This window comes from Sturnus vulgaris, chromosome 24, assembly GCF_052056855.1.
Source record: "Sturnus vulgaris isolate bStuVul1 chromosome 24, bStuVul1.hap1, whole genome shotgun sequence".
Taxonomy (NCBI): Eukaryota; Metazoa; Chordata; class Aves; order Passeriformes; family Sturnidae; genus Sturnus; species Sturnus vulgaris.
The window spans coordinates 7,441,284-7,467,091 of record NC_142266.1 but is presented as its reverse complement, the minus strand read 5'-3'; the positions used below and the strand labels follow the sequence as shown (position 1 = coordinate 7,467,091).

General features: G+C 55.9%; 2 protein-coding genes and 1 long non-coding RNA gene across 5 annotated transcripts; 2 read left to right on the top strand and 1 right to left on the bottom strand.

Annotated features, from left to right (window-relative positions):
- The first annotated feature begins 7,273 nt into the window (after positions 1 to 7,273).
- On the top strand, positions 7,274 to 9,227 carry ID3 (inhibitor of DNA binding 3). Its single transcript, XM_014890597.2, has 3 exons — positions 7,274 to 7,917; positions 8,122 to 8,191; positions 8,678 to 9,227. The coding sequence occupies exons 1-3, from the start codon at positions 7,597 to 7,599 to the stop codon at positions 8,728 to 8,730; spliced, it is 444 nt and encodes a 147-aa protein (XP_014746083.1). The 5' UTR covers positions 7,274 to 7,596; the 3' UTR covers positions 8,731 to 9,227.
- An 854-nt stretch (positions 9,228 to 10,081) lies between these two features.
- LOC148221318 (uncharacterized) lies at positions 10,082 to 11,906 on the bottom strand. 3 transcript variants are annotated; one of them, XR_015808241.1, is made up of 3 exons: positions 11,776 to 11,897; positions 11,521 to 11,598; positions 10,082 to 11,433 (listed from the first exon to the last, which is right to left on the bottom strand). It is a non-coding gene; the product is annotated as an uncharacterized LOC148221318 (long non-coding RNA). The 3 variants fall into 3 exon arrangements; XR_015808240.1 differs by having other exon boundaries at positions 11,521 to 11,906; XR_015808242.1 differs by lacking the exon at positions 11,521 to 11,598 and having other exon boundaries at positions 11,644 to 11,906.
- A 3,755-nt stretch (positions 11,907 to 15,661) lies between these two features.
- Positions 15,662 to 24,188, top strand: E2F2 (E2F transcription factor 2). The gene is made up of 6 exons (XM_088178129.1): positions 15,662 to 16,257; positions 21,239 to 21,326; positions 21,685 to 21,904; positions 22,010 to 22,168; positions 22,334 to 22,448; positions 22,687 to 24,188. The coding sequence occupies exons 1-6, from the start codon at positions 15,973 to 15,975 to the stop codon at positions 23,170 to 23,172; spliced, it is 1,353 nt and encodes a 450-aa protein (XP_088034255.1). The 5' UTR covers positions 15,662 to 15,972; the 3' UTR covers positions 23,173 to 24,188.
- The last annotated feature ends 1,620 nt before the right edge of the window (positions 24,189 to 25,808 follow it).

The following is a 25,808-nucleotide window of genomic DNA, read 5'->3' as shown; positions in this document are numbered from 1 at the left end:
GGCTGTAGTGCCGCGCTCCCCCACCAGGTGGCAGTGCTGAGCCGCACAGTCTCCCGCCAGATGGGGACAGCAGCGGCGCAGGAGTGCGTGCCTACGGTACGAACTGTACATACGGTACGTACGTGCGCACACAAAACATAGTACATGCCTGTCCAGGTGGGAGTAGCACATGGGTACAGAAGGGACAAGCGTAGGCATGCTCAGGGACATACAGGTCACCTACACACACATGCACGGGGGGGTACGACTTCCATACCTACCTATATGTGCATCCACGTGTGCTACAGGCTGTGATCTCTGGCTCCCACCTCCGTGCTGGATGCTGATGTCCCCTCAACTCCATGGATGAGGGCACAGAGGGTGCCAACAAGTCCCCACGTCACAAAGGCTGAGCCCAGCATGGGACTTGTCCCCAGCCCCGCAGTGGGGACACACACTGGGACATTTTTGTAGAAAGTGAAGTTCCCTGGGTGAACAGAGAGTGAAAAAATTAACTAAAAGCAGTGAGAAAGCGAGTGCAGGTCGGCTTCCGGCACCTAGCCCCACAGCTGGTTCAGCAGCTGGCTCTGTAGAGGGAGCTGGGGACAGGGACAAGGGGTCCTTGCCTTCAGTCTTACACTCCAGCATCCTTGTCATCCTTGTCACTAAGGAATGGTGTTGGAGAGGGCAGCCGCAGTGGGGTTTCATGACAGGGGATGACTGGGATGGGTGTGCCCAGATGTAAGGCTTTTTGACTTGTTCCCCTAGGACCCCTGCACCCCTCTCACCAGTTGCTGGAGTCAGGAGATGAGATAAGGAGATGGGCCAAAGGATGGAGAAAACAGTGGATATTGGGGCTGGACCACATCATTCCAGGCCTGAATTTTGACTTTCATTCCCAACAAAAGGGTAGAAGCTGCTTTTAAGACCTTGAGTAGGGAAACTGAGGCAGGGAGAGTCTCAGTGCTGGGGTTTGGGAATACGAACCCTCAGTTTGGCCACTCCCCAGGGGTCCTTGGATTGTGCAGCCACAGATCCAGTGGATTTGGAGGAGCAGTGAGAGGACACTCCCATGTCCCCCCTTTCTTGCAGAAATGTGGCTTGAGGAGAGGAGACGAAAGAGCCCCTCCTCACTCTGCCACTGCCTCTCACGTGGCATCTGCTCCGGGCAGATGGAAACTGTGTGTCAGAGGAAGCTGGGGGGACACCCAGGTGTCTTCCCCCGGTGCCTGAGCCAAGCCTGACCTACCCCATTCGCTGATGCACCTGGGATGATCTGGGCCCATCCCCATGGGGTGGGTTCACAACAGAGGAAGGGCACAACCCTTACCCCCAGGCCTTTGTTTCCCACTCCTGCTCAAACCCAGCATGGCCACACAACTGAAAAGCCTCTGGGGGGGAGCAAGCTTGGGAGGTCTCCGTCCGCAAGCTACAGCACTCACACCGTCCCTGCTTCAGTTTCCCTACTCAAGGTCTGAAGAGTGGCTTCTCATCCCACACTGGGGGTGGGAAAGCACAATCCAGGACAAGATTTGTTTGATCCAGTCTGAACCTTCACCAGCATCCCAGCCCCATTCCAAGATATCAGCATGTCGGGAGCCAGATGAATGGGAGGTTAGACAGGGGAGGTTGAGGAGGGGATGCTACCAAGATACTTATACTGAGGATACAGAGGGAGGGATTGGTGGCACTCTTTGCCAAGCAAAGAAAACAACAATTTGGGCAGGTTTGAAAAGTGTCAAAACCACGACAGGAAACCCAAATTGTACAAATGCAGATGTGAGTGGAAAAAGCTCTTGAGCTGGTTGCTCCGGCTTTCACATCCACTAAAAATAAACCTGCCTTATTAGGGGCAGATGGGGGCTAAGATAAAACATCTCTCCCCCCACCCCCCACCATGCTTTTCCATGGAGGGGCTCTTCTGTGTCATGCTGTGTGATGTGGCTTTCTGGGGGTAGTGGGGATGGATGGCTAGGCCAGGGGCTTGTGTTGGGTTTTGGAGAGGATCTGGAGGGTTTAAGAGTTTTGAGGGTGTGTGTCGGGTTTTCTGGAGGAGGGCTCCTGGGTGATTTAGGGCTGGGCAATGCAGGGTGGGGGGTGTGATGAGTTGTAACGGTCTCTGAGTGTAATAAGGCAGCCTGGCAAAGCCACATCCTGCAGCACAGCAGGACCTGGGGGGAGGAATTTGGGGTGCTGAGAAAGGGAAGGATTGGGGGCGGAGGCTGAAGGGAGCAGCAAAACTCGTCCTTAGAACCCCACACAACACAGGCTGGGCTCCTCTTCCTCATGCCTGTTTTCCCTCTTTGGACCATGCCAGGGCTGCAGCACCCCACGTTTTGGGGGGAGGCTGTGGCAAAGATGGTGCCAGGTTTGGGTGCCCACTGCCCCCCTGCCCTGAGAGGATACTGTGGGAGGCAGGAGTTGCTTTGCTGTCACCCTGGCAGTGGCAGCAGGGCTGGGCTCCTCTGAGTCAGCCCAGTGTCTCCACACCTGCAGCAGCCAGGGGGACAAGCAGGGTTGTTCACATCTGCAGCCTTTGCACCCCCAGCCCCATCCTCCTCCTCCTTTTGCAGGGATGCAATTTGGCTGGATGCAATTTGGGAAGGGAGGAATCAAAAAGGTAGAGGGAGAAGGAAGCAGACCAAATTGTGAGTATACCTCCAGTAGCGGCACAGCACCTCAGCACCTCCCACCAAGGTCTGGGTTATAGAGGTCACATGGCATGAGCTGATCAGTCTTGGGTCCACTGGGGTGACATGGGGGTATGATGTTGCAATTCCCCCAAAACACGGGGGTGACCCAAAAGGGTCTCAGGAGGGGAAAGACTCCTCAGGGTGCAGATGGGACTCAGAGGGGCTGCTGCTATATCAGGGTGGGGAGAGGAAGGGGTAGGCTCTCTCCAGCCTTGGGGGGAGGTGGTGAGAACGGTGGCCAGGGCAGGGGGGGTCAGAGCAGGAAGCATTGGCTGCTCCCAGCTCCCCATATGCGCCCGTGAGATAGGGCAGCAGGAAGCAGCTGTGGGAATCCCAGTGCTGGGAACAGCCACTGCTGCCTGTTCAACACTGCCTGGGCCTGCATGACCCCCAGCCCCACTGTGTCCCTACACTCTGGGTACTACCCGGGGATGTTCCAAGTGTCCCGCCACTCCTCTGCAGGGAACAGAGGTATCAGTGGACACTGAAGAAGCAGCTCTGACTCCTCATGGGAATATGTGGTTCCCTCTGGCTCTGAGGGTGATGGAGATGGAGATGTAGTGCTGCTCCTGACTGGACTTTGGATGAGAGGAAATATGGAGAAACTGAGGCATGGGCAGTGACTGAACAGCTTGGCCACAGTTCATGTCATGGTTCCTGGTTCCCTTCCAGAGGGATGTGAGGTTCTTCTCCCTCCCCTGAGTACTCTGGAACAAGGTAATGCCTCATGGTGTTCATCTGGTCCCTAATGATCGCGAGCAGGGAGTGTCCTGGGTGCTGCCTCCAGGCTGGGTTGGGATGGGATGCTCAGGCTGAGGGGGGGGTCCCTGGAGCTAATCCCCTGCACAAACAGCTGCACATTCCCCAGGGCCAGATCAGGTGTCCTGGTGACAGGGCTTAGGGGGTCGAGGCACCTCACTGCTGTTTTTTGGGTGTACATTCCCAGCGGTGCCACTCCTTCCCTGCCTCCCCCCCTTAATTATCTGCCATTTGTCTGCTCATCCAGCCCCATTCGTGGCCCATTACGGAGTCTCGGGCATTGTCTGGCTCTAGCGGAAGGTCCCTGTGGTGGGTGAGGGGGGTAAACTGAGGCACGGAGCAGACAGGTGGCTAGGGCCAGGCTCCTTTCTGCACGGGCTGTGGACTCTGACATCCATCCATCCATCCATCCATCCATCCATCCATCCATCCATCCATCCATCCATCCATCGATGTCTGCCAGCTCAAATTTATAATCCCCATTGATTCTGAAACACCCCAAATCTGGGACATCATAGCTCAATATAGAGGTGTCACTGTGGCTACAGGGACCCCAGGGAGGGTTTGCCAAACTGCACAGGAACCTTTCCGCACATTCTCTGTGTGACCAATGGCCAGAGCAAGGCCACGGCACCTGTCCCTGCCTGTGCTTGCCCATCCTGGACCCACTGTCCCTCCATGAGCACTCGGCCCCAGCAGAAGTATCAAGAGAGCTGCCCCCAGTAGTCAGCAGGATCACCAAATGGCACTGGACTGCCTCCCCATGCCAACCTGACCTTGAGGATAAGATGGGAAAGAGATCTCAGAGCCCTTTTAAGAAGCCAGAATCCCTTTTTTTCCCTTAAGCATCCATCTAGATTTCTTCTCCAGCACCGACACTCCCTCGGATAGCTGCTATGCCGTGTCATCTGGGTGCCCAGGCTGGAGAGCTGGTTTGAAGCATCTCCAAAAATCAGTGAAATTAATCTCTGAGCTCTTGTTCCCATGTTGTTCTGAGCCAGAGCACAGCCAGCCAGGTCCCTCAGCTTCCCTTGCTCCTGAAGGATCCTGAAGGCCTTCGAAGATCCCTGGTAAATAGGATTTATACCTCAGCCCCATCTGAAAGTGAATCCAGATGATCCCTGGGGAAAAGCCTTTCTCTTTGTAGCTGTCTTGGGCACTCTGCCACATCTCTGTTCCTCTCCTCTCCCATCCAAATCCCTTCCCTGCAGCCAGCACTTCCAGACAGCCTCCAGCTTCCAAAACACAAGAAATTCCCCCTAGAACGCTGGTGGTGTTACCCCAGGACACAGGGACTCCCACACTCGCCTGCAGCAGCCGAATCAAATCTGGCCGTTTCCACTCCATGTTACATCCCTCACATCCTGCCACCTGTACCGACTTATTTTGGGGCGGGGGGGGGGGGGGGGGGGGGAGGGAGGAATCAAACCAAATGCAAGCCCAAGGGGTAGATTATTTTTGGGTAGGGGGAAGCAGCTGCTGGTAAACCCCCTCCCTCCCCCCCCTTCCCCCCCACAGCTTCGAGGACCTCTGCAGGTATTTGCAGCGTGGGCAAATCCCCTGGGATTAACGATCTGTTCTCAGGAAAAGGGGAAAAGGTGGTGGGGTGGGAAGGAATGACTGAGCTGTAGTAAGGTACATGGTCACCCCTCCCCCAGGGGACTTGGAGAAGTGGGGTGCTTGCTGAGGTGGATAATCCCAGCTCCTGCTTATTCTCCTACTTCTTTTAGTTTTCCTTTTAATAAAACACCCAGTGTGGGCCCTTTCACCATGAAATCATCATGCTCCCTTCCTCCCCCTTTTCCTCTCCTCCACGCCAAGAAATCTGCTTCCCACGCAGCCGCTGCGTGAGGACACCCCAAACTCGGAGCTGCCACTGCAACAGTACCCTAAAAGTGACCCCCTCCGGTAAAAAGCGACCCATGCGGGGGATGGGGCATTGCTACGCACACTTGGAGTGATTAGATAAAAACATCCGTGTGCTCCCGACTCTCTCACACACTCGGGGTATCCCAGGATTGGAACGAATCCCCCTGGAATACGGCGGCAGCGTGGCCGTGGCGATGGTGGTAGTGGTGCGGGGGGATGTGCGGGGGGGGAGGTTGCCTTGGCCACGCATCCCTCTGTGAATGCATGACGTGCGCAGGGCTGGCGCCAGGCTGTCTGGGGCCGGGAGTTAGATCAACACAGCTGGAGGGCCCGGGCCACAGCTGGGCAAAGGCAGCGGGTCCCGCCGCCCAGGCAGGGCCTGTGGGAACCGCCGCCAACAAAACCCCCCTGCAAACAAAAGCCCCCCCCCCCCCGTCCCTCTGAAGCCTTTCAGCGCCCCCCCACCCATCCCTTGGGAAATGAGAGGGAGTGTATGGGAATAAGCAGAGGCCGTACACTGCTATTTTGTATTGAGGGGAAGTCATAACAAGGTGGTGGTGGTCTGAAAAGAGTTTCTAAATGTTTTGTAAAACATTTTTTAAAATCTGTGTTATTTTCATTAAGTTTTGCATTTATAATTTATTTTTAAAATATGTTTAATTCTTTTTTTAACTTTATTTTGCTCTTATTTTTTTGGATCGGGGGGTTTGGTTGTTTGCCCTTGCCCCAAAATAGGTTAATGAGGGTAATTATGCCTCTTTCCAAGGTGCTATCCTTTACATATAGGTGATTTCCCAGGAAATTCAGAACGAGTGAGGTGGGGGGCGGAGGGAGAGAAAAATAACAGATACAAAAATAATCCAACCCCAAAAAGTGTTGGATGCTGCTTTCAAGGCTTGTTGTTGAGCAGCTCATGGCTTGGGAAAGATGTGGGGAGGAGGGGCTGAAATCCCCAGCCTGAAATCCCCAGACCCCTTTTGGGGGGGTGGAAATAAACCCCAGCACTACTAAACTGGGATTTGGGCATATCTAAAATAAATCGCTGCCATGGGCAGGAGTAATTTGGTCCAGGTGCCTGTACCCCCACCCCCCTGCACCTCTCATTAGCTGGGACCCCCAGGCCGAGCAGGATCCAGGGTGCCCCCAACCTTCTTGGCTGTAGCATTCCCTTCCTGCACTTTAATAACCAAGCCCCCATAACTAAATCCCACCAAAGTCAGTATTTGGGGGAGAGAGGTTTTTCCCCTTGGGCTCATACAGATTCACAATCTAGGTGTTGCAGGGCTGTCACTTCTACGGGACCCCTCCATGTGCCATCTGCTGCGGTGACATCCACCGGGGACCCCAGATCGCTCCAGCTTTGGGCTTTTTCTATGAACATTGTCTGATTCTATAGGTTTTGAGGCAGCGATGGTTCGGAAGGGCAGTTTCCTTCATATCCCCCCCACCACATAATTTCTACTGGGATAACCACTTTGCCTATAAATCTCCTCTCCTCCACTCCAAAATAAAAAACCCTCCAGGCCTCTCACAGGCGCTGACCTAAATCTGGTTTCTCCATCGTAACCTCAGTTTTACCGCAATTAATTTTTTTCTGCTGGTCACAAGATAATTCCTGACGCCAGAAAGTCTGGAGGTCAGATGAGAAGCGGATTGAGGAAAAGGGCGGCACTAATTTCCTTAAAACAGGGAGGTTGGGAGGAGGGAAACTCCATCGTCCTGTCTAAAAATAGGGGGAATTCACTGGGAAAGGGTGTGGGACAGTTTGGAGATGCTGGAGTGTTGAAGGGGTTTAGAAGGGGATAAATCCCCAAGAGGTCTGGGGGTCTGGCCATGAGAAGGGGACCTGCGTGGCCGTGTCATCCCCCGTCCGGCCACTCTGACCATGAAGGGTCAATTCGGGGGCCTGGGGCGGGAGGGGCGTGAAGTAGAGGGGGTGTAGGGGCGGTGTTTGATGCTTCATTGACACTCGGAGGCAGGGCTTAGGTCTTCGTTTACATAAAAGGGAAGAGATTAATGATTATTTTACATAAAAGAGGGTTGTGTTGTTCATAATTTGCATGTAGTGGGCGTGGTCAAGTAGCGCTGCCTATATAAAGGCGGCGCGGGTGCCTTCCCCCCCACCCTCTCCAATCTGCCAGCGAGATACGAAAGTTTGGGATCCAGGGGTTGAGACTTAAGGCTCTCAGAGCTTCCCTCTTTGGTGGTCCTGGTGCTCGGTGGTCCCAGCAAAACCCCAGCTATCGCTACAGTCCCTGAGGCTCCTAGGCATCTCCACACCTGCTCTGAACCCACCATGAAAGCCATCAGCCCGGTGCGCTCCGTCCGGAGCTGCTACGAGGCCGTTTGCTGCCTCTCGGAGCAGAGTCTGGCCATCGCCCGGGGCAGCCACAACAAGAGCCCGGCCTTGGAAGAACCCATGAACTTGCTCTACGATATGAACGACTGCTATTCGAAATTGCGGGAGCTGGTGCCGGGCATCCCTCAAGGCACTAAGGTGAGCCAGGTGGAGATCCTGCAGCACGTTATAGACTACATCTTCGATCTCCAGATCGTGCTGGAGGAGGGGTCCAAGGGCCGCGACCCCTCTTCCGAGGCCACCCTGCTCTCCCTTAAGGTAAGGATCGCTTTGGGCTAGGGGATATGTTGATTTGGGGAGAGAGGATGTGTTTGGTTGGAGGTGATACCAAGTCGAGACGGGGGTGCTGCAGGGTCCCCGAGTTGGTGGGGTATGTGGTGTTGGTGGCACGGTGGGTAATGGGGAGGAGTGGGGACCACCAGCCGCCGGGGTGATCTTAAGCCCTGTCCCCTCTCTTCGCAGGCGGCTGAACTCGCCTCAGAACTCCGCACCAAAGACGAGAGAACTTTGTCACTAACGCCACCTCCTTCAGGTGAGTGTCACCCCCAATCACCACCGCCACCACCATCCACAGCCCAGTCGTCCCCATATGCCCGCAGCGCAAGTGGAGTCCCGGGCCCCCCTCCCAGCATCAAAATCCCCAGGGGACCGATCCCCACCAACCCATGCTCCCCTCTCCCCAATTCCCCCTCGCACCCCAATTTTTCACCACCCGCACCCTAGTCCACCTCCTCCAACCCACCGCTGATACCGATCCAAATAACGCAGACCACTGGTCCCCCTTTCTGCAATCCTCCCCAAGCCTCCCACCTGCACCCCAGTCCCCAGTCAGCACCAACCCAACCCAAGCATCCCCAGCCGGGGGCCAGATACCATCCCCGAGCAACTTGGTTTCCCGGCTCCCACCCCCTCTTCCGAAATCTCCATCCCCAGCCCCACTTATCACCGCACTAATTACCACTATTTTTTTTTTTTTCCTCCCTCCCCCTCTCTCCTCTCACCTCCCGATGCCAATTAGCAAACAGGCAGCTAGTGTCGGTTCCGGGCTCCTTATCAGCCGGAGGTAAATAGCAGCTTCCTCCGTGGCGCCGGGCTGTCTGCGACCTACCGGCCCCGGCATCGCCTCCCCCGGGCCCGGGCACCGCGAGTGGGGAGCGGCTGGTTCCGACCCCCCCAGCCTTCCACCGCCAGCATCCCACCCACGGAGCTCAGCATCCTAGCTTTGGACCCGAACTGGCATGAGATATTTTTAATGATAGACTGATGATGAAGAGGAGGTTGTCTGTATATTTTTGGATTATAGCAGCGAGTCCTTTTTTTTAAAAGGTGTTTAATGGGATGGTGGGGTGGGGATTAAGGGGTTTTGGGGAGGGGGGAACAAACATCCTCGAGTATGAACCAAATTCTCTGGGGCTGTGGCCTCGTGTATTGTAGAGCTCTATACTAGAGTATAACTTTTTGTACCTTTTGTGCAGGAAGGTGAATTTCTGCGAATGTGCCTTGTACTTGCTTTATAAACTTTTTATAAAAGTTACCATTTTTGCATAATAAAAATCAGATAATATTGATTAGTTTTTCTCCTCCGTCACTGGGATGGAGGGAGCTGGGGTGCAAGCCTGAATGGGAAAACAGCTCCATGGGGGGTGGGAACCTTCCAAACTCTGATGGGAACTCCTAGGGTTACTGTAGGAATCTCCACAATTGTGTAATAGTCTTGAAACATCAGCTCAGATATGAGAGGAATTAACCCTGGGCTGCCGGCTATTTTGGGTGCTGCTGTGCTTATCTAATACTGAAGGAGTGAAGACAGTGCTGAGCCCCGGGGACCATCTGGAGGTGTAGCTGGAGCCCTGGGAAGGAGGAGAAAATGCACTTTTCCCACTTTAAGCCATGTGCTAATTGGCTGCTTGACCATTGCTTCCATCCTGAAGCTGGATTAGAGCTTCTACCAGGCTGGAAGGGGTGATGCTGCTCCCCCAGGATATACCTCACAGGGGTAGAGGAGTTTCTGGGCTGCTTTTGGTGCCCCAGGTAGTATTCAGGCCTGCCTGGCCTGATCTCCTTGGGGTCAACAGCCTAGGAAAGGGATGTTGGGTGCAAAAATGCTTTTCCCTCCACTTGGGTAATGCTGCACTTTCCCTTTGGCCCGGGAGCAGATGTGACCACCGGCTGGCTCAGCTGTGGAGCTGGATCATGCTCCCTGGGGAAGGTGCTGGCCTGCCTAGGATGAAGTTAAATTAACAACCCCCCACCTGTAGCACCATCATCTTTATCCCCTGTGCTGGGCTCTGGTTTTGCCGCTATGGGCTTAGACAAGAGTGATGGGGGTCCTGCACCCGTGGCATTGGGGTGTCCACAGGGTGTTCCAGCATGGGGCATGGGTTAGGGGCACGGGAAGAGGAGGAGGGAGAAGACACAGGGGTCTTGGAGCACAGTGATACAAACTTTTGCCCACACACATTAACTTCAGTCTCTATCCCAATGACAGCCAACAGGAGCTTGGGGTGCAGCTGGCACCTGCCAAATGCCCCTTTGTCCAGGGGCATTTCCACAGGGAAAAGCAGCACGTGGGGCTTCCAAAAAGTACCACCTGGTCCAAGTGGATCACCAGCCCCCCGTAACTTTCCTCCCTCCTCCCAGCTTGATGTCCCTAGGGCAGGGTATCCTCAGGCACCCCTGGGTGGGGTGGGATGCCATGACATGGACTGCCTGGCCATCGTGGGAGGCAGGTGAGGGTGTCCATCCAGGAACCACTGCATCTGAGAACAGAGCTGCTGTTATGCTCACAGCTAAAAATAGGCTTTTGCCATCTCCACTGGCTTTTGGCTCCAGAGGAAAAGGCAAGGGGTGGGTTAGGGGTGAGTGTCCCCATGTTCACCCTGGTGTCATTGTCCTCCAGCTGTGCCAGTGCTGGTGCGCTAAAGGGATTTAAGTGGGATGGGTGGGAAAAGCACCCTGGGCATGAGCCAAGGGATGGGGATGAGTCTGGGTACCTGAAAGGTGGGGTTTCTTGCAGTGTGAGCACTCCAGGTCCCAGTGGGATGATGGTGGTGGAAATCCTGGACTCATGGGAGCACTAATGAGCCTATTTTTGGGCTGGGTTACTGGGAGAAGGGGAGCTAGGCACTGGTGGGGTGAGAGAAACCAGTCCTGCTGGGGCTTTTTGAATGGAAACAGCACTGGGGAGGTAGAGGGGGACTCTAGTCCTCGGGGAGTAGAGGTGTCCCTTGCCATTGTCCCCTCTCAGGGATGAGGGCAGGAGATTCCCGAGGCCAGGGGCTGTGGGGTTTAGCAGGGTGTAGGTTTGGCTCTAGCTCCCAAGAAGCCTCTTAGGGCCATTACCTCCTCCGCGTCTTGGATGGATCCCAGCGCCTTGCCCAGGACAGCCACCCCGACACTCTCAGACTCTGGCACAAGCCTTATTCAGACCCCACTGGCTCCCTGGACTGGGCTGTCAGTTGCCAGCGCTTTCCTTGAAATGCCTCTTTTAAAAAACCAACAACAAGAACAAACAAAACAAAACAAAACAAAAAAAAAAAAAAAAAAACCCAACAAAAAAAAAAAACCCAAAACAAAAACAAAACAAAAACAAAAGCAACAAAACAGACAAACAAAACGCAACTAAAAATAATTGCTGGGACTGGGATTTACCTCGGGGGATTGATATGATGATTTACCCCATGGGGCAGATGGATTTACCTCGGGGGGAAGATTTACCCCATGCAGCAGATTTACCCTGGTTGTTGTGGAATGCCGATGCTTTCCTGGAAAACCCTGATTAAAAAAAATAAAAAAATAAAAAAAATTAAAGGAAACGGGAAAAACACAAGGCTAAAAATAGCTGCAGGGGCCGAGATTTACCTCGGGGGGGAACAGCTGGAACGAGAAAAATGCTCCTGGCCGAGTAAGCCCGACTTTACTTTTACCAAGCCAGCTACACTGCAGGGATGCAGGAAAGAGGTTGAGGAAGGCAAAAACTAATACCGGAGGGAGGAGTGGTGAAGGTCGAGCGCGGCCCCGCTGCGGTGCCGGTGGCCCCTGGGCCGGCTCGTTCGCCTCTTGGCAAGCTCCGGAGTCTGATGCAATCGCTGCGCTGACGGAGGCGGCGGTTCCCACCTGTATTTGCCATTGTGTGCCCGGAGCTGTTTGCAGGTGTTTGCTGGCGCCGCGCTGTCTGAGCCGCACTTCCCTCCTCCTCCTTCTCCTCCTCCTCCCGCTCTAGCCCCGGCCAAGGCCTGGCCCCCTTCGGCTCCCCCGCCCGGCTCCCCGCCAGCCGCCGCTGACACAGATGCTGCGCGTACACGCGTGACCTTGGCTAGGCGCGCTCACGCATGGGGGTGGTTTCTGGCTGCTGAGTGTGGGTGCGCACACACACATGTACTTACATACATGGCTGCACTAACACGTGTGGTATGTGCATATTCACGTGTGTGTGCATGTATGCACTCATGACTGTCTGCCTTTGCACACACCTGTGTGCACTTACACACGTGTTTACAAACACTGACACACGTGTCTGTGCATGCTCACAAGGGCAGATATGCATGCATGACTGTGTGCAGTTACACACACCTATATGCACTCACACACGTGGGGCACCTGACACCTGTCCAGGCACACTCACACGCGTGGATGCATTTGCATCCATGTCCATGTGTTCTGACAATATGCCTGCAGGCACTGACGCACGTCTGTGCACACTTAAAATATATGCACACTTATATATGTGGCTCATGTGTGCACACATGCCTGTGTGCACTTACACACACACACCTACGTGCGCTTCTACATGTGCCTACCCTGCCGTGGCTGTGCACACACACGTGTGCATGTATGCACAGGAGGGCTCGTCCTGCAAACCAACCTTGTGTAGGGGCTCAGTACCCCCCTTGGCTGGAACTCCCAGAGATGCTGTGGAATTGGAGGAGGATATTCCTGCTCTCCCCGTACCCCCGTGGAGACCATCCTCTGTACTGGCAGCCAACTCGCATGTTCCTGCCAGCCCTCGTCTTCCCTCTCCCACAGGTGACATCGAAGCTTGGTCCCACGGTGGGACAGAGACTTCACACACATTCCAAAATCTGCCGGGGACAACGTGAGGTGCAGCCGGAGCGGTGCCGACGCCGCAGCCGCGACTCGCTGCTGCCGTCTCCAGGGCAGAGGAAGAAGAGCCCGGCTCACCGGGAAGGTTCTCCCTTGGAGAAGAGCTGGGTTTTGAGATTTCCTCTGGTGTACCCTTGGAAACGACCAGGACTTCCCCCGATGCCTGTCCCTGGGAAGAATTAGGATATCCTCTAGTGTTCCACTTGGACCGGGACCTTCTCTGGTGCCTTCTCTGGGCCTTCCAGAAAGGACTGGGACCTCGTGTTGCCCCCATTCCAGGCACAGGGGTGTGTGGCATTGGGCTCTGAGGGCTGCTAGCCACTTGTGTTTGCCTAATAGCCCATCACATGCTCCTGGGACAGTTGTTTCCCCCACCCTGGACAGAGCCATAGGGCACCAGCACCCCTTGTACCCTCTCTCTCCTGGGAATGTTCCTTGGGGAGGAACATTAGGGGATGGGGTCTCCTTTGAGATTCACAGCCCAGCTTCAGCCCTTTGCTTCTGGGTTATAGTTAACCTCCTCCATGTGCTCTGCATCCCGATGAGGTCCCTCATCTCCAAGCTGAATATCCAAAAGATTTTCCAGATTCTGAGGTAAGCGAAGGTGCGGGGGCTGAACCCATAAGCCTCTGATGGTGCTGTCTTGGTCTGGGCAGAGATGTGGTCACCCAGATGTGGTGTACATTTCATGTGCTGAATCTGCACTGGGAAAAGCAACATCATTGCTTGTTCTTTGCCATCAGCTCCCTGCTCTTGGGGTGCAGTTCAGTCCCTGCTGAGATTCCCAGGGGAGAAAGTAGGAGGGGTCTCCTGGCTCCTAACCCCCACCATGGCTAGCACAGTGATGGGATCTCTTGCCTTGCCCCAGGGTGAGGAAGCTGATCAAGCAGCTAGCTGGGATGCTTCAGGCCACCCACAAGGTCATCTCAGACTTCTGCAATATAATGGAATGAGATGGTATCTAAGGTCCTTTCCAATCCAAACTCCTCTGGCTTGCAGAGTGGAAGCTGGTGCATGGGCCACCCTTCTGGACACCTTGGTGTCACAGGAACATACAGATCTGTGTCTTTTGGTATGGAAGAGGACTTTGTCGGTGGAAAGCCATGGCTGGAAAGGCTGGAAAAGGCTTACTGAACAAATATTAGGTAGTGAGAAAGATGCCCTTGACTCCTCCTTCAGCTGTCCCTCAGCACACCTGAGGGGGTGAGGGTCAACAAGTTCTCCCATCTTCTGGGTCAGCTCTTACCCCAGTGAGGTCACACTAACAACATGTGGGGATGTCACCTCTGCTTTGTCCAAACTGGAGGAGTTGAGGACACAAGCTGCCAGGCCCTGCCCATACCCCATGTCCTTATCCCAAGGGTCACCCGCTAGAGCAAACCCAAGGCAGGCAATTGACACAAATTTATCCACCCTGCCGGGCATGGCCTTGTCTTTGTGCACTGGGATGGAGACAGCAGTTGCCTTCTTCCCACACAGGGGAAAAAGAAGGTCTGGGTGGATTGATTTGCCAAGCTCAGCCATGCTCCTGACACAGGGGCTGCACTGCCCAGCTGGGGTGGCATTGCTGCTGCCAGGCCTTTTGTTCTGACCCAAAGTCTCGCACAGTGGGAGGTAAATGTCTATCCTGGACCCGAGGCTCCTGGCACGTTTCTGGGTGTCCCTCCCAGCTGAGTTGGAGTCTGGAAGTCTGGTGTCCTTCCTTGTCCACAGCAGAGGCCATGCCCAGCATGTGTATCCATCTGTCTGTATTCCAGGAGACTTCTTTTCATTATCTGAGATTATCCTTATCCCAGACCTGGGCATGGAGTTGGCTCTTCCTGGAGAGTAGAATGATGGAGAGAAGAACAATGGGGAAAAGTGAATAGATGGAGGCAACCAGGTGATGGAGAAGAATCAGGGAATGGAGAGGAACCAGGGGATAGAGACAATCAAGGTGATGGAGAGGAACTAAGGGACAAAGAGGAACCAACTCCTGTGGCTTGGTGGCCTCAGCAGGATTAAACCCTGGTTTGTCTCAGTGGCTGTGGTGGCCTTTTACTGATGCCAGTAAGGGTGAGAGTTGCCCTCACTCAGCGCTTTGTCATTGCCTCGGTGATTCCTGTTACTGCTGCACTCTGAAATACCCTATAGACCAGCTTGAGTACCCTTCATGCCCCTTTTTCTCCCTCTACTTTGCCAGAAAGATGTGGTGCACTCCAAGTGAACCAGGGGTCAAATCTCCTCATGCCAACCCCTTAGATCCCTGACCTCCTGCAACAGCACTGTCCTATGTCTGCAGGGTAAGGAGGTGCCAGACAGCCTCTAGCTGGTGGAGGCAAAAATTTTTGTTTTAAATAGATGCGGCTCCCTCTCCTTTACCCTGGGTTGCTTTAACTGGGGATAGGAATGCAGGATCGATGGGAAGGGTAGGATGAGGATGGGAAGATGAGGACTGGGGCTTGATAGAGATGAGAGGACGATGAGGAATGTGGAATGAGGGGGCTGGAGGGTCGCAGCCCCGGGCTGGACGCCACCAGATTGATGGGGAGCGGTATCTTCTAAAAAATAAATAAGTAACAGAAAATGTATCCTAGTCCCAATCCCGAACCCAAATGCCCTCCAGCCCCAAAACAGGCGCCTCTACCCCCAGCAGGTGGTGTCAGGAAGGTCCCCCCCTTATTTGCAAAAATGACCCCGCCTGCCGCGCGGCCGCTTTAAGGCCTCTCCCGGCGCGGCAGCTCCGGCCGCAGCGAGGGGGCGGGGCCGCGGCGGCGACAGCCAATCAGCACGCGGCATTTTCCGCGGGAAATCTGAATTTCGCGGCACGGATTTTGGCGCTTAAAAAAAAAAAACCGGAAAAAAAAAAAAAAAAAAAAAAGAAAAGGAGCGCTCGGGGCCGGGCGCGATCGGGCGGGAGCGGAGCCGGGCGCGGGGGTCCCGGCCCAGGCGGGGCCGCGCTCCAGCCGCCCCGGCCCCATACGGCCCCAGTGCGGCTGATTTTTGGGGCCAAAGGCGAATTTTCGGCCGGTTTTGGTGGCATCACAGCCGCGTTCTTCTCTGCAGGTTTTTCGGGGGGAATCTGAGGACCGGCCAGTGGCATCTCCCGCCGGAACGGCTCTCCTCTTCCCCAAAATGCCACGGCTGAGATTGTGACCCTCTCCCGGCTACGGAATAGTGGGGTGCTCTTGCCCCCTTCCCCGGGCCGGGCTTTTCGGAAAGGACTTTGCAATGCTGCGGCTCCCCAGAGGAGTGTCCCCCGCCCCGGAGAGGGGGGGTACCGCCCTCCTGCCCCCCCCTCCCCACCACCACCCGAAGAAGGTCATGTCAGTGATGGGCTCCTGTGATCCGGGGGCTTCCAGCCTGGGCAGCCCCCCGTTATCCACAGGCTGTTTCACCCAGGTCTACACACCAGCGGCTATCAGCGGGCCCCCTTCCCGGAGCGAGTGTCTCTGTGACACCCCCCAAGGCCCCGAGCTCAGGACCCTCTGTTCAGCCTCGGCGGGACGGCTGCCGGTAAGATGTCTGCATCCAGTCTCTTCCTCGGGCATCGTTTCGGGGGCACGGGAGGCTGGGGATGGTGCTGGGTGGGGAGCAGGGGGTGGGTGACCCCAGCATGTACAGCCCCCTCCCTTCCAAATTTTGCAGCTTATATTGGAGTCTGCACCCTCTAATGCGTCTTTCTGGGAGTGGGGGAGGGTGAGGTCTGAAATCAGAAGTCGCAGTGAAATGGTTCAGATGTTTCTCAACTTCCCCTCACCCCTGCGTGCCCGTGGCTCTGGCTTCCGCTTCTTGGCCTTTTTCGGCCTCTTTTTCTCTCTCCAGCTTTGCAAAAAGTCCAGGTTGAGCCTCAATACCCGGTCAGCAATCCCAGGCCCTTTGAGAAGCCCTTTATATGGTGGGGCAATGAGGAATGGGTACATTCACTACCCTGCCTGCTCTGGGTAGGGAGCACCAAGTCCTGCCGACTGGCTCTCTCCACTTTGGAGCTGTGACCCCCGGGGTGACCCATCACCCGAGGACTTGGGGGGACACGGGTGCTATGGCATCACTTTCCAAGCCTGGTTTCTGCCCGTGGTTACAACGGGGCTAACAATGACTGTTTTTTTTGAGGGGGGGTGTTTCATCCTCCATGGATCACTCCAAGGCTTTTTAGCTCAGACCCTGATGCTGGGAGTTTTGTAGGGGTTTTGCTGTCCCATATCCCTGCTGCCAAGCTGTGGGGTCACGACTGTGTTTACAAAGCCCAACACTAAGCTACAAAGCTACCCCTAAACAAGGAAAGTGAGGCACAAGTCGGATGCTGGCCCCGTGCCCATTGTCAGGGTGCACAGGAGGCTCTGCCCAGCCCGTCTCTGCTCCCGGAGGGCCCCCTCCGAGACCCCGGCCTGTCGGCCCCGCTGGCAGCTGGCATTTAATTCCTGCCTGCTCCAGCCTGGGCACACATCCAGCCCTCACTGTGAGCCTCTGTTCTCCTCGGTCCTGGGAGGAATCCCAGATCCTGCTAACACCAATTGAGTTTTCCCAAAGCTTGATTTATTTATTTATTCCCCCCCCCCCCACCACCCTTTTCCCAATCCCTGATGCTTGGTGCCAGCTGGGGACATTGCCGCGGCGAGGGGAGAGGGAGTGTCTTTGCTTCCCCCTTTGTGCCATGGCTGGGGGGCTGGATGCGGCCTTTTTGAGTCCCCATCCTGGGGGACTTCGGGACCACCTGTCTCCTCTCCGGCTTCTTTGTCTCCTAACCGCGTGAGACATCCTGCACTGCCGGGGGTTAGGGTTGTTTAAGAAGACACCATCATTGCTGCCCCCTCCCTAAAAACACCCCACAGACTCCCAGTACCGTTTCTGTGGATGTGCAGAGCTCCTTTTGGACTAATGGTCCCTTTGTCATCGTCATCATACCCACTCCAGGGCTCAGGGTACTCCTTCCTGCCGCTGTCCCCTAAATTTGGCCAGCAAGGGGGGTGAGGGGGGCGAGCTTGTGTGATTCTTGGGGACATGAAGTGCTGTTCCTTGACACCTGGGATCAAGAGATTTGGGCTAACGGCCTCTTTGTCATCACCACCACCATCATCATCATCACCCACATAAGCAGATGTTCCGGGTGCTGCTGCGCACAGCTGTCCCTTCAACAGGGTCTGGGAAGCTCATGTAACAACTGGGGACATGGTGTACTCCTCTGTCCCCCTTAGTGGCTTGCGAGAGGCGTTGCCCCCAGTCCCCATCTCATTTCCCGCTGCCATTATCCCATTCGCTGTGCTGAAGATACTATTTCCAGCCCCGGTATGGCACTCACAGTCCTGACAGCTGGGGTTCCTGCCGCACACACCCTGTTTATGGCACAACCTTTGTGTGCAGAGCCGAGGCAATCAGATACAACCGTTTCCTCCCAATTCCCAAGCAGGGCAATTGCAGCCGCTCCCACCGGCTTTGTGCCACATGAGTGATCTGGGATCACATGGAGGAGCCTATCACCCCGCGGGAAAGCAGGATAGGTTGTCTCTCATCGTCCGAAAAAGCCCTAAATTTACCATACTCTCCGATTTGAGGGTTCTGGAGCAATTGAATGTGTTTTCCTCTAGGGTAAATGTGTATTTTGGAGCGGCTTTAGCCCACGCCAATCCCGTCGTCAGTGTTTGCCCATCTCTGGTCTCTATAGGGGCTCTGGAGTCACTATAAGGCGCTTAGGGCTATGCAAGAGCACTGGAGAGAGGGGTGTTTCTGACGTAGAATCCCAGCTCCCCAGCCTGAGCAAGGCCGTCCAGAGTCCACTGTGGTTCTGTAGGAGCTGGCAGGGCTGAGCCCTCCCTGCACAGAGCACCCAAGAGTGGCAGCCCCTGTGCGTGCTGGGTTGTGGGAGAACCTGCTCAGGAGCACCCCAGATTCTACAGGGGTGACATAATCCCAACCTGATCAAAGGGTTTTCTGCATGAGCAAAAGAGGGTATTTTGAGGGGAGGGATGGGTGAGGAAGTGGTGATTTTGCTGCTGCCCTTGGAGGGGCGTTTTTAGCTATGGCTTTTAAAGCCACCAGCTCCTCTCTACCGGGGAACATCTCCCGGGATGGGGCTATTGGAGGGGATGCAGGTGTTGGCTGCACCCCAGAGTAGGGAGCAGTACCTGAGGTGAGGATACTGCCTTCCTCCCCAGTGCAGGGTGATCTCACTGTCCCTCAAATCTGGGACCAGCCTCCATTCCGCTGTCTGCATCTTGTGCCCTACTAGCCCTCAGCCACCCCAAGGCAGTGGGGACAGCACCTCTGGGGGTCTGACCCAGCAGCCCAAGCAGTAGGATCCTGAGGTGCCCCTTGCCTCCCTGCCAGCTCCGAGTGCCCAACCCCAGGCACTGCGTTCCCACGCCCCCGTGGGGGCGGTGGGGCTGATAAAAGGGGGAACTGGGAGGAGCTCCATAAAGGGCCGGGCAGAGCCCGGGCAAGCCCGGAGAAGGCAGCGGATGCTGTTGAAAGGGAAGGTTGGCAGGAGGAGCCCCCTGCGGGGGGGCTGAGGGATGCTCTGATGCTTGGGCTGGGTGCAGGGTGTAGCTTCTAGCGCCAGGGCTGGGCTCAGGGCTGCTTGGCAGGCAGAGTAGGGGTAGGGGGCCCAGCCTGCCCCCTCACTGCCTTACATACCCCCGAAATTTTAGGGTCAAGCCTGATTTCCCACTCCCACCATCATTTTGGGGTGCACATGGTGTGTTCTCACATCCTGGGGAAGTTATGGCTGGGGGCTGGCAAGTGGCATGGGGTGGTCCTGCCATGTCTTGGGGAGGTCTTTGGGTTTGGTCCCTGCTCCCCTACCTACTCTGGTTCATCTCACCCCTCCTCTTAGTGCTGGTGGGGTGCTGGGAGCCCTTCACTGTGCCCCACTCAGCTGTTGTGTGCCTAATCCTGCCCAGCTTGGGGGATGGCAGCTGTGTCACAGGAGGGAGCCCCTTGTCCATTGTCCCTTGCTGGTGGGGTCCTGCTGCTATCTGAACCCACCAAGCCCCCACCCCCAAAACTGCACCTGGGGAAGCAAGGCTCCTCCTTTATCCCCTCCTGCACATGCGGAGGGGAGATTCGGGGGATTTGGAGATGTCTGGAAACACCAGGACCTGCTGTGGGTTGCTCCGTGCCTCAGTTTCCCCATTGCCTGGCGGAGGTGGGGTGCAGCTGACCTCCCCAACAGTGATGGGAACACACGTTGGCCATGGCCATGCATGCCGGAGAAGCAAGGGATACCGAGAGGGAGGGGGGAACAGGGTGATGTCCGCCCTCCCGTACTGGCAGATGGATGGGGTCTTATCTGAGGCAGGTGTTTCCCATGCATTCGGCATTAACCGTTGTAGTGCCGGCAGCTCCGGGGCAGATCCAGGGGCACGAGGCTGGGGTTGGAGGCAAGTTCACTGGGAAAAACCTGATCGGGGAAGCGCGGGAGGGAACAGATTCCCACAGGAGCTTGCGACCAACCTGGTTCCCTGGAGGGGTGGAAAACAGCCCCTGGCGCCTCCCCGCCAGCCCCCTCTGGTGGGAATGAGGCCGAGGCGCCCAACCCTTCCCTGCAAAGTGCGTTGTGCTCCCAAAGGAGCAGCCGTCGGAGCCAGCACAGGGACCTGGGTGCCTTGCGGCATGTGCTGGGGAGGACCCTGTGGGACAGCCCGGCCTGGGAGCAGGTATTGGGGGAAGGTCGGGATGGGGCTGTGGAGGCTGCTTTCTACTGCTGAGCCGAAGTGTTTCCCCCCAAATCACCCTGTGCATATTTGTGAGTGTGGAGGAGTCCTGGGGGATTTGTTTGCGTTGGTGACATCCTCCAGTTCTCCTGTGAATTTACTCTGCTGCACTTTTCCCTGGGTCCCTTCTGCCCAAGCGCTGCTTGGGGTTCCTTAGGGGGGATTTCAAGGAGCTGATTGCCCTGGTGAGGGGACAGCAGGTGCAGGGATGTTTGTCTCCCCTCCCAGAACCCAGCCTACCCCCCTTTCCCCAGTTTCCCTCCAGCTGGGTACATGTGTCCAGAGCACTCAGGGGTCACGAGGGGGCTGAACCCAGCTGGTCCCAGGTGTGCTGGTGGCAGCTGGGTGCCCTCGGCTGCCTCAACCGTGACCCACTTGGGAGGAGGGAAGTGAAATCCTGCACCCCAGTGGGCCAGCTGGCAGGGAAGGAGGGTGAAGATCTGGCTTTGGAGCTGCTGCATTCCCAGGAGTCAGCCTGTGGAGCCCTGCCAAGAGCTGGGGGTGAGAGGAAATCCCATTGGGTTCCCTGTGACTTCCAGGGTGTGCAGGAAGCCATGGGGCATGATGGGACCCCTCATCTCCTCTCTGTCCAGTTCTCCCAGTGGCTTCTCATACTGCTGTGAGAAAGTTCTGCTGTGCTCCTTCCCAAAAGGAGTATTGCAACTGGATGAGCCTCTTGCAGGATTCCCCCACCCCAGGATGTGGGTGGCTGATCGCCCTAGGGGGCCTGGGGAACTCAGAGGGGTGTTTGGCTTGACAAAAATGCAGGGTTTTCTCTCGTGCTCCAGGCCAAGAGGAAGCTGGACCTGGAGGGCCCCGAATTTCGCACGCCCAAGGGGAAGGGCTGGACACTGGCACAGGTCCCCAGCCCCAGGAGTAAGTGATGTGGGCGGGGTGAGATGGGGCAGGGGAAGCTGGGAGGAGCAAACCCCACTTCTCTTCCCTCTTAGAACCATGTCCCCTCTAGCATTACCTCATGTCACCTCCAGCCCACATCCCACATTAAGGAGAGAATGGGTGGGGGGGGAAGGGGTCAGCCCAGTGATACATCCGTCCCATGGACCTGCCTAAGGAGAGGATTGGGAAAGTCTCTTGTCTCCAATCCTATGTTACCTCAGTCCCACATATACCACTAAAGAAAGGAAAACGTGGTCTCTCCTGTCTAGCCCCATGTCACCTCCATCCCACGTCCCAAACTAAGGAGAGGATGGGGGCATCTCTTGTTTCCCCAAAGCCCCCAAGTCTCCCGGGGAGAAGACTCGCTACGACACCTCACTGGGGCTGCTCACCAAAAAATTCATCCGTTTGCTGAACGAGTCTCCCGATGGTGTTGTGGATCTGAACCGGGCTGCTGAAGTGCTGGAGGTCCAGAAACGTCGCATCTACGACATCACCAACGTACTGGAGGGCATCCAGCTCATCCGCAAGAAATCCAAGAACCACATCCAGTGGATGTAAGGGATGCTGGGCATCTGAAAATGGGACAGGGTGGGGGACACATAACTTGAGGACACATAGGGTGTGCTGTGCCATCACTCAGATGCCATCTCCATTGGCAGGGGGACAGGGATCTTTGAGGATGCAGCAATGGTGACGAAGCAACAAGTGCTGCGTGGGGAACTGGCTGAACTGGCTAGGGCAGAGAGGATGCTGGACCAGTTCATGCAGGACTGTGCTCTGCAGATCCAGCAGCTGGCTGACAATGAGACCAACCAGAGATATCCTTGCTGAGGGAGATGGGAGGGAGGGCAGGGTCTTGGGAACCCCTCTGAGCCCCTTCTCCTCCAGTTGGATTCCCCTGGGCTTGGAGGGTGTTTGGAGGGATGCAAGGGTTGATGTCCTGCTTGCAGCCCCTCCTTTTCCTATACCTCATCCCTGTCCACGCTGGCATATGTCACCTACCAGGACCTCCGTGCCATCAGCAGCTTCCAGGAGCAGACAGTGATTGCCGTGAAGGCTCCTCCTGAGACACAGCTGGAGGTGCCAGACTTCAGCCAGGTGTGTGTGGGTGCTGCTGGATCCGTGCCACATTCAGTGGGACCCTCTGGAGAGTCCTAAGGACACAGCCCAGCATGACACTGGGTCGTTTTGGGGTGTCTCCATGGGGCTGTTTGACCCTGAGCTGGTCCTTCAAGAGTTGCAATGCCCCAGCTGGATCCATCATGGGTTGGGGGTAGTGGAGTGGGATATGGGTGACCTTCTGGGTATCCCCCTAAGCCTTACTCTGTCCTCCCAGGAGAACTTCCAGCTGCACCTGAAGAGCACCAATGGCCCCATCGAGGTGTACCTTTGCCCAGAGGAGATCACGGAGGAAAGCCCCACCAAGGACCACCCTGTCCCCTCTGCTGCCACCTCCCCACAGGACCACCCCGTATCCCTTTCCCTGCTGAACAGCTCCCCATCAGCCACACAGCCACCTCACTCCATCTCCCAGAGCTGGGGGGGCACAGGAACTGCTCTCTCACCCCCATCTCTGCCTCTCCCCATCCAGGGAGGACCCAGCTCGCTGCTGGAGATGGAACCTGGGCTCCTGGGCTCCCCTGCCCACCTTCTGCAGCAAACAGAGGACCAGCTGCCCTGCACCCCCTCCCATCTGGACTTGGAACCCTTTGTCACCTTCTCGCCCCCCCTGGAACAGGATGACTATCTCTGGGGGCTTGAGGGCGAGGGAGTCACAGACCTCTTTGAGACATATGACCTGGGGGACCTGCTGAAGCACTGAGTGTCCCCCTAGTCCCCATTGCCTTTATCTCCCCTGGCCACTTGCATCCTGAGCACATGCGATCTGTGTGGGCTGACTGGAGAGACTGGGATATGTTGGGGAGCGCTGGGTCTTCTGAGGATAGGGGGGAGAGTGGGACTTGTGTTACTCACCCAGTGTGGCTTCTCTGCACTCTCCTGGGTTGGTTATCACCTCACCGGGCACTGGGAGTGCTCTGAGATCCATCCAGGACCCATCTCAACATCCCCACATGAATCCATGGGGCACTGTGATTCCCACCATAACCCCCCACCACTCTGCAGATGCTGGTGGACTGGAAGTGCCTTTGGGTGTGCCAGGTGAGTTAGGGTGGCAGAAAAAGCTCTGCCCAGAATGGGCTGTGTCATGTTTTGGGGTCACTCCATCTGCTCCTCAGTTAAATTAGTGGTTCTTCATGGTCACAACAGGTCATTTCCAGTGGCATTTTCTCCACCACGGCTGGAATATCCTTAAAAAAACATTGAGGCAGCAAAACTGAAGTCACCTTTGGGTGAGGGAAGGATGAAGCTCACATGATTCTGGCAAATCTCAGGCCAAGACATGGAGCCATATTCCCTGAGGGGCTTCAGCCCTCTGCCCCAGTCTGTACCAGCTCCCTCTGGCCTCTCGGAGCTACTGGTGCTGGGAGTATCAAAACTGGAATATACTAGGAAGAGGTGTGCCTGAAGGAGGCGATGACCTGCAGAGAGGGGCTTGGGGTTCCCTGGGCCTTGGGGTAGGATAGGACTTTTAATTGTGCCATTCCTTGTGAAATATCTGTAATTATTGCACTGTATTTATCTGAGTCCCTCCTTTGGTGTGGGGCTGGGGGGGGTTGGATTTGTCAATAGGTGTATTTAAGTTGTCCTTTCTTGGTTGTTGGTGCTCCTGCAAGAGATGGTGTGGGTGAGAATATGTTTTGGTCTAGAAAAACTTTTGGCACTTGATGTTTTCTGCCTAGGAAGAGTTGAAATAAAATAAAATTTTGGAGTTATAAAGGGCTGTTTTCTTCTAAGAAGCAATATGCTGGAATGGTTTATGAAGAGGGAGGAGCTGAGCTGGTTTTCCTTCTGTTTTCAGAGTAAAATGGCCTGTTTTGGGGCTTTTTATCTGGCCAGCCTGCTCTGCAGGCACTTGTGGAGAAGAGGGTTGAGATGAAGCTTCGACTGGAGTGGGAGTGAGAATTGGTCTCACTCACATTGGTGATTTCCAGCCCAAATCTGGCTGGGATGAGCCTTTGCTTCAGCTAGAGTCCCTTCAACCAGGAGTGTGGGAAAAGCCCCACCAGGGTTGGGGGCCAGCTCCCTATTGATCTTGGGGCTGGATAGGCTTGTGCACCTCGATTTGGGGTCTGCAGAGCAAGATCCTGGGGGAGCTATGTCCATGTAAGGTCCCTTCTCCATGTGTTACTTGTCATGCTGTGACCTGGGGATGCCACCAGTGGTGGTGGCAAAGTGATGGCTGGTGTTACCAGGCGATGTCCTGTGACATATGGTGGTGGGAAGTGGTACCCAAGTGATACCTGGTGGTACCCAGTGATGGCTGGTGGTACCTGATGTTCATTGGTACCAAGTGATACCCGGACGTACTCAGTGACGTCTGAAGATAGCTGGTGATGTGGAGGAAGAGAAGGAGGAGGAGGAGAGCCCCGGGCCAGGTGAGCTGGGGGAGGGGCACAGAGTCCCCATCCCCCATAGGGATGAGTGTCCCACAGCAAGTAAGGAGATGTCCCTGGGCGATTTGCAGCCCCTCCGCGCCCCACTCCCGCGCAGTCCCCAGGCCAGCCAGGAGGTGGCAGGGCCACACCAGCCAAGGGACCGCAGGGACGCCTCGGGGCAGCGGGGGGGGAAAGGAGGAGGATCAGGGGCTGCCTGTCTGCTGAGAGGCTCTCATCCCAAATCCCTCCTGCTCCAGTCCTGCCTGGGCTGCAGCCTTTTAACCCTCTGTCTGCCAGAGCCCTGTATCCGAGGGAGATGTCCCGGGAGCTCGTCAGATGCTGGATCCTCCCAAACTGGAGGAGGACACCCCAAACCGTGGGCTCCCCTGCTTGCCGGTGCCAGAGGGGTGGAATCTTTCAAGCGTAGCCGTTCACCCAAGGCTTGCGATGGCTCTTCCTGTACCCCAGTCCCCCTCAGCACTCCAGTAACAGCGGGTTAGAGGAGGACTTGGGCTGGCCCTGGTTAGGCACAGACCTAAGTTTTACTGAGCCCGACTCCTGGCTCAGTAAAAGGGTCGAGGGTCTGTCACCCCCTGATCCACCATCCACCGTGGGTGAGGGGTGCAAGGGATATTGGGGGGGGTGTCCTGCAAAGCCCTCTTGCACTCTCCCATGGCAAACCAGCCCCAGTGAAGCTTCTTGCCCCTTTCTGTTCCAGTTTGTCACCAGCCCCAGCCCTGCAGTGGGATGTGCTCAGTGTCTGTTCAACCTCATTGCCTGCTCCTGAGGTGTCCAGGCTTCCAACCCATCCTCCGGGAAGAGCAAATAAACAGGAATGGGACACCAAATTCCATTGAGAGGTGGGACGAATGAGGGGAGAGGAGGGGAAACAAAGAGGTCGCCTCCAGTGGGACAAAAAGCCAAGGGCTCCAGTAATTATCCCCTGTCCAAGGATTGTCCC

Coding starts and splice junctions, on each gene's coding strand:
- E2F2 (XM_088178129.1), top strand. CDS start 15,973: ATGCTGCGGCTCCCCAGAGGAGTGTCCCCCGCCCCGGAGAGGGGGGGT. Junction 21,327..21,684: donor ACAGGTCCCCAGCCCCAGGA/GTAAGTGATGTG, acceptor GTTTCCCCAAAG/CCCCCAAGTCTCCCGGGGAG. Junction 22,449..22,686: donor AGGTGCCAGACTTCAGCCAG/GTGTGTGTGGGT, acceptor CTGTCCTCCCAG/GAGAACTTCCAGCTGCACCT.
- ID3 (XM_014890597.2), top strand. CDS start 7,597: ATGAAAGCCATCAGCCCGGTGCGCTCCGTCCGGAGCTGCTACGAGGCC. Junction 7,918..8,121: donor CCACCCTGCTCTCCCTTAAG/GTAAGGATCGCT, acceptor CTCTCTTCGCAG/GCGGCTGAACTCGCCTCAGA. Junction 8,192..8,677: donor ACTAACGCCACCTCCTTCAG/GTGAGTGTCACC, acceptor GATGCCAATTAG/CAAACAGGCAGCTAGTGTCG.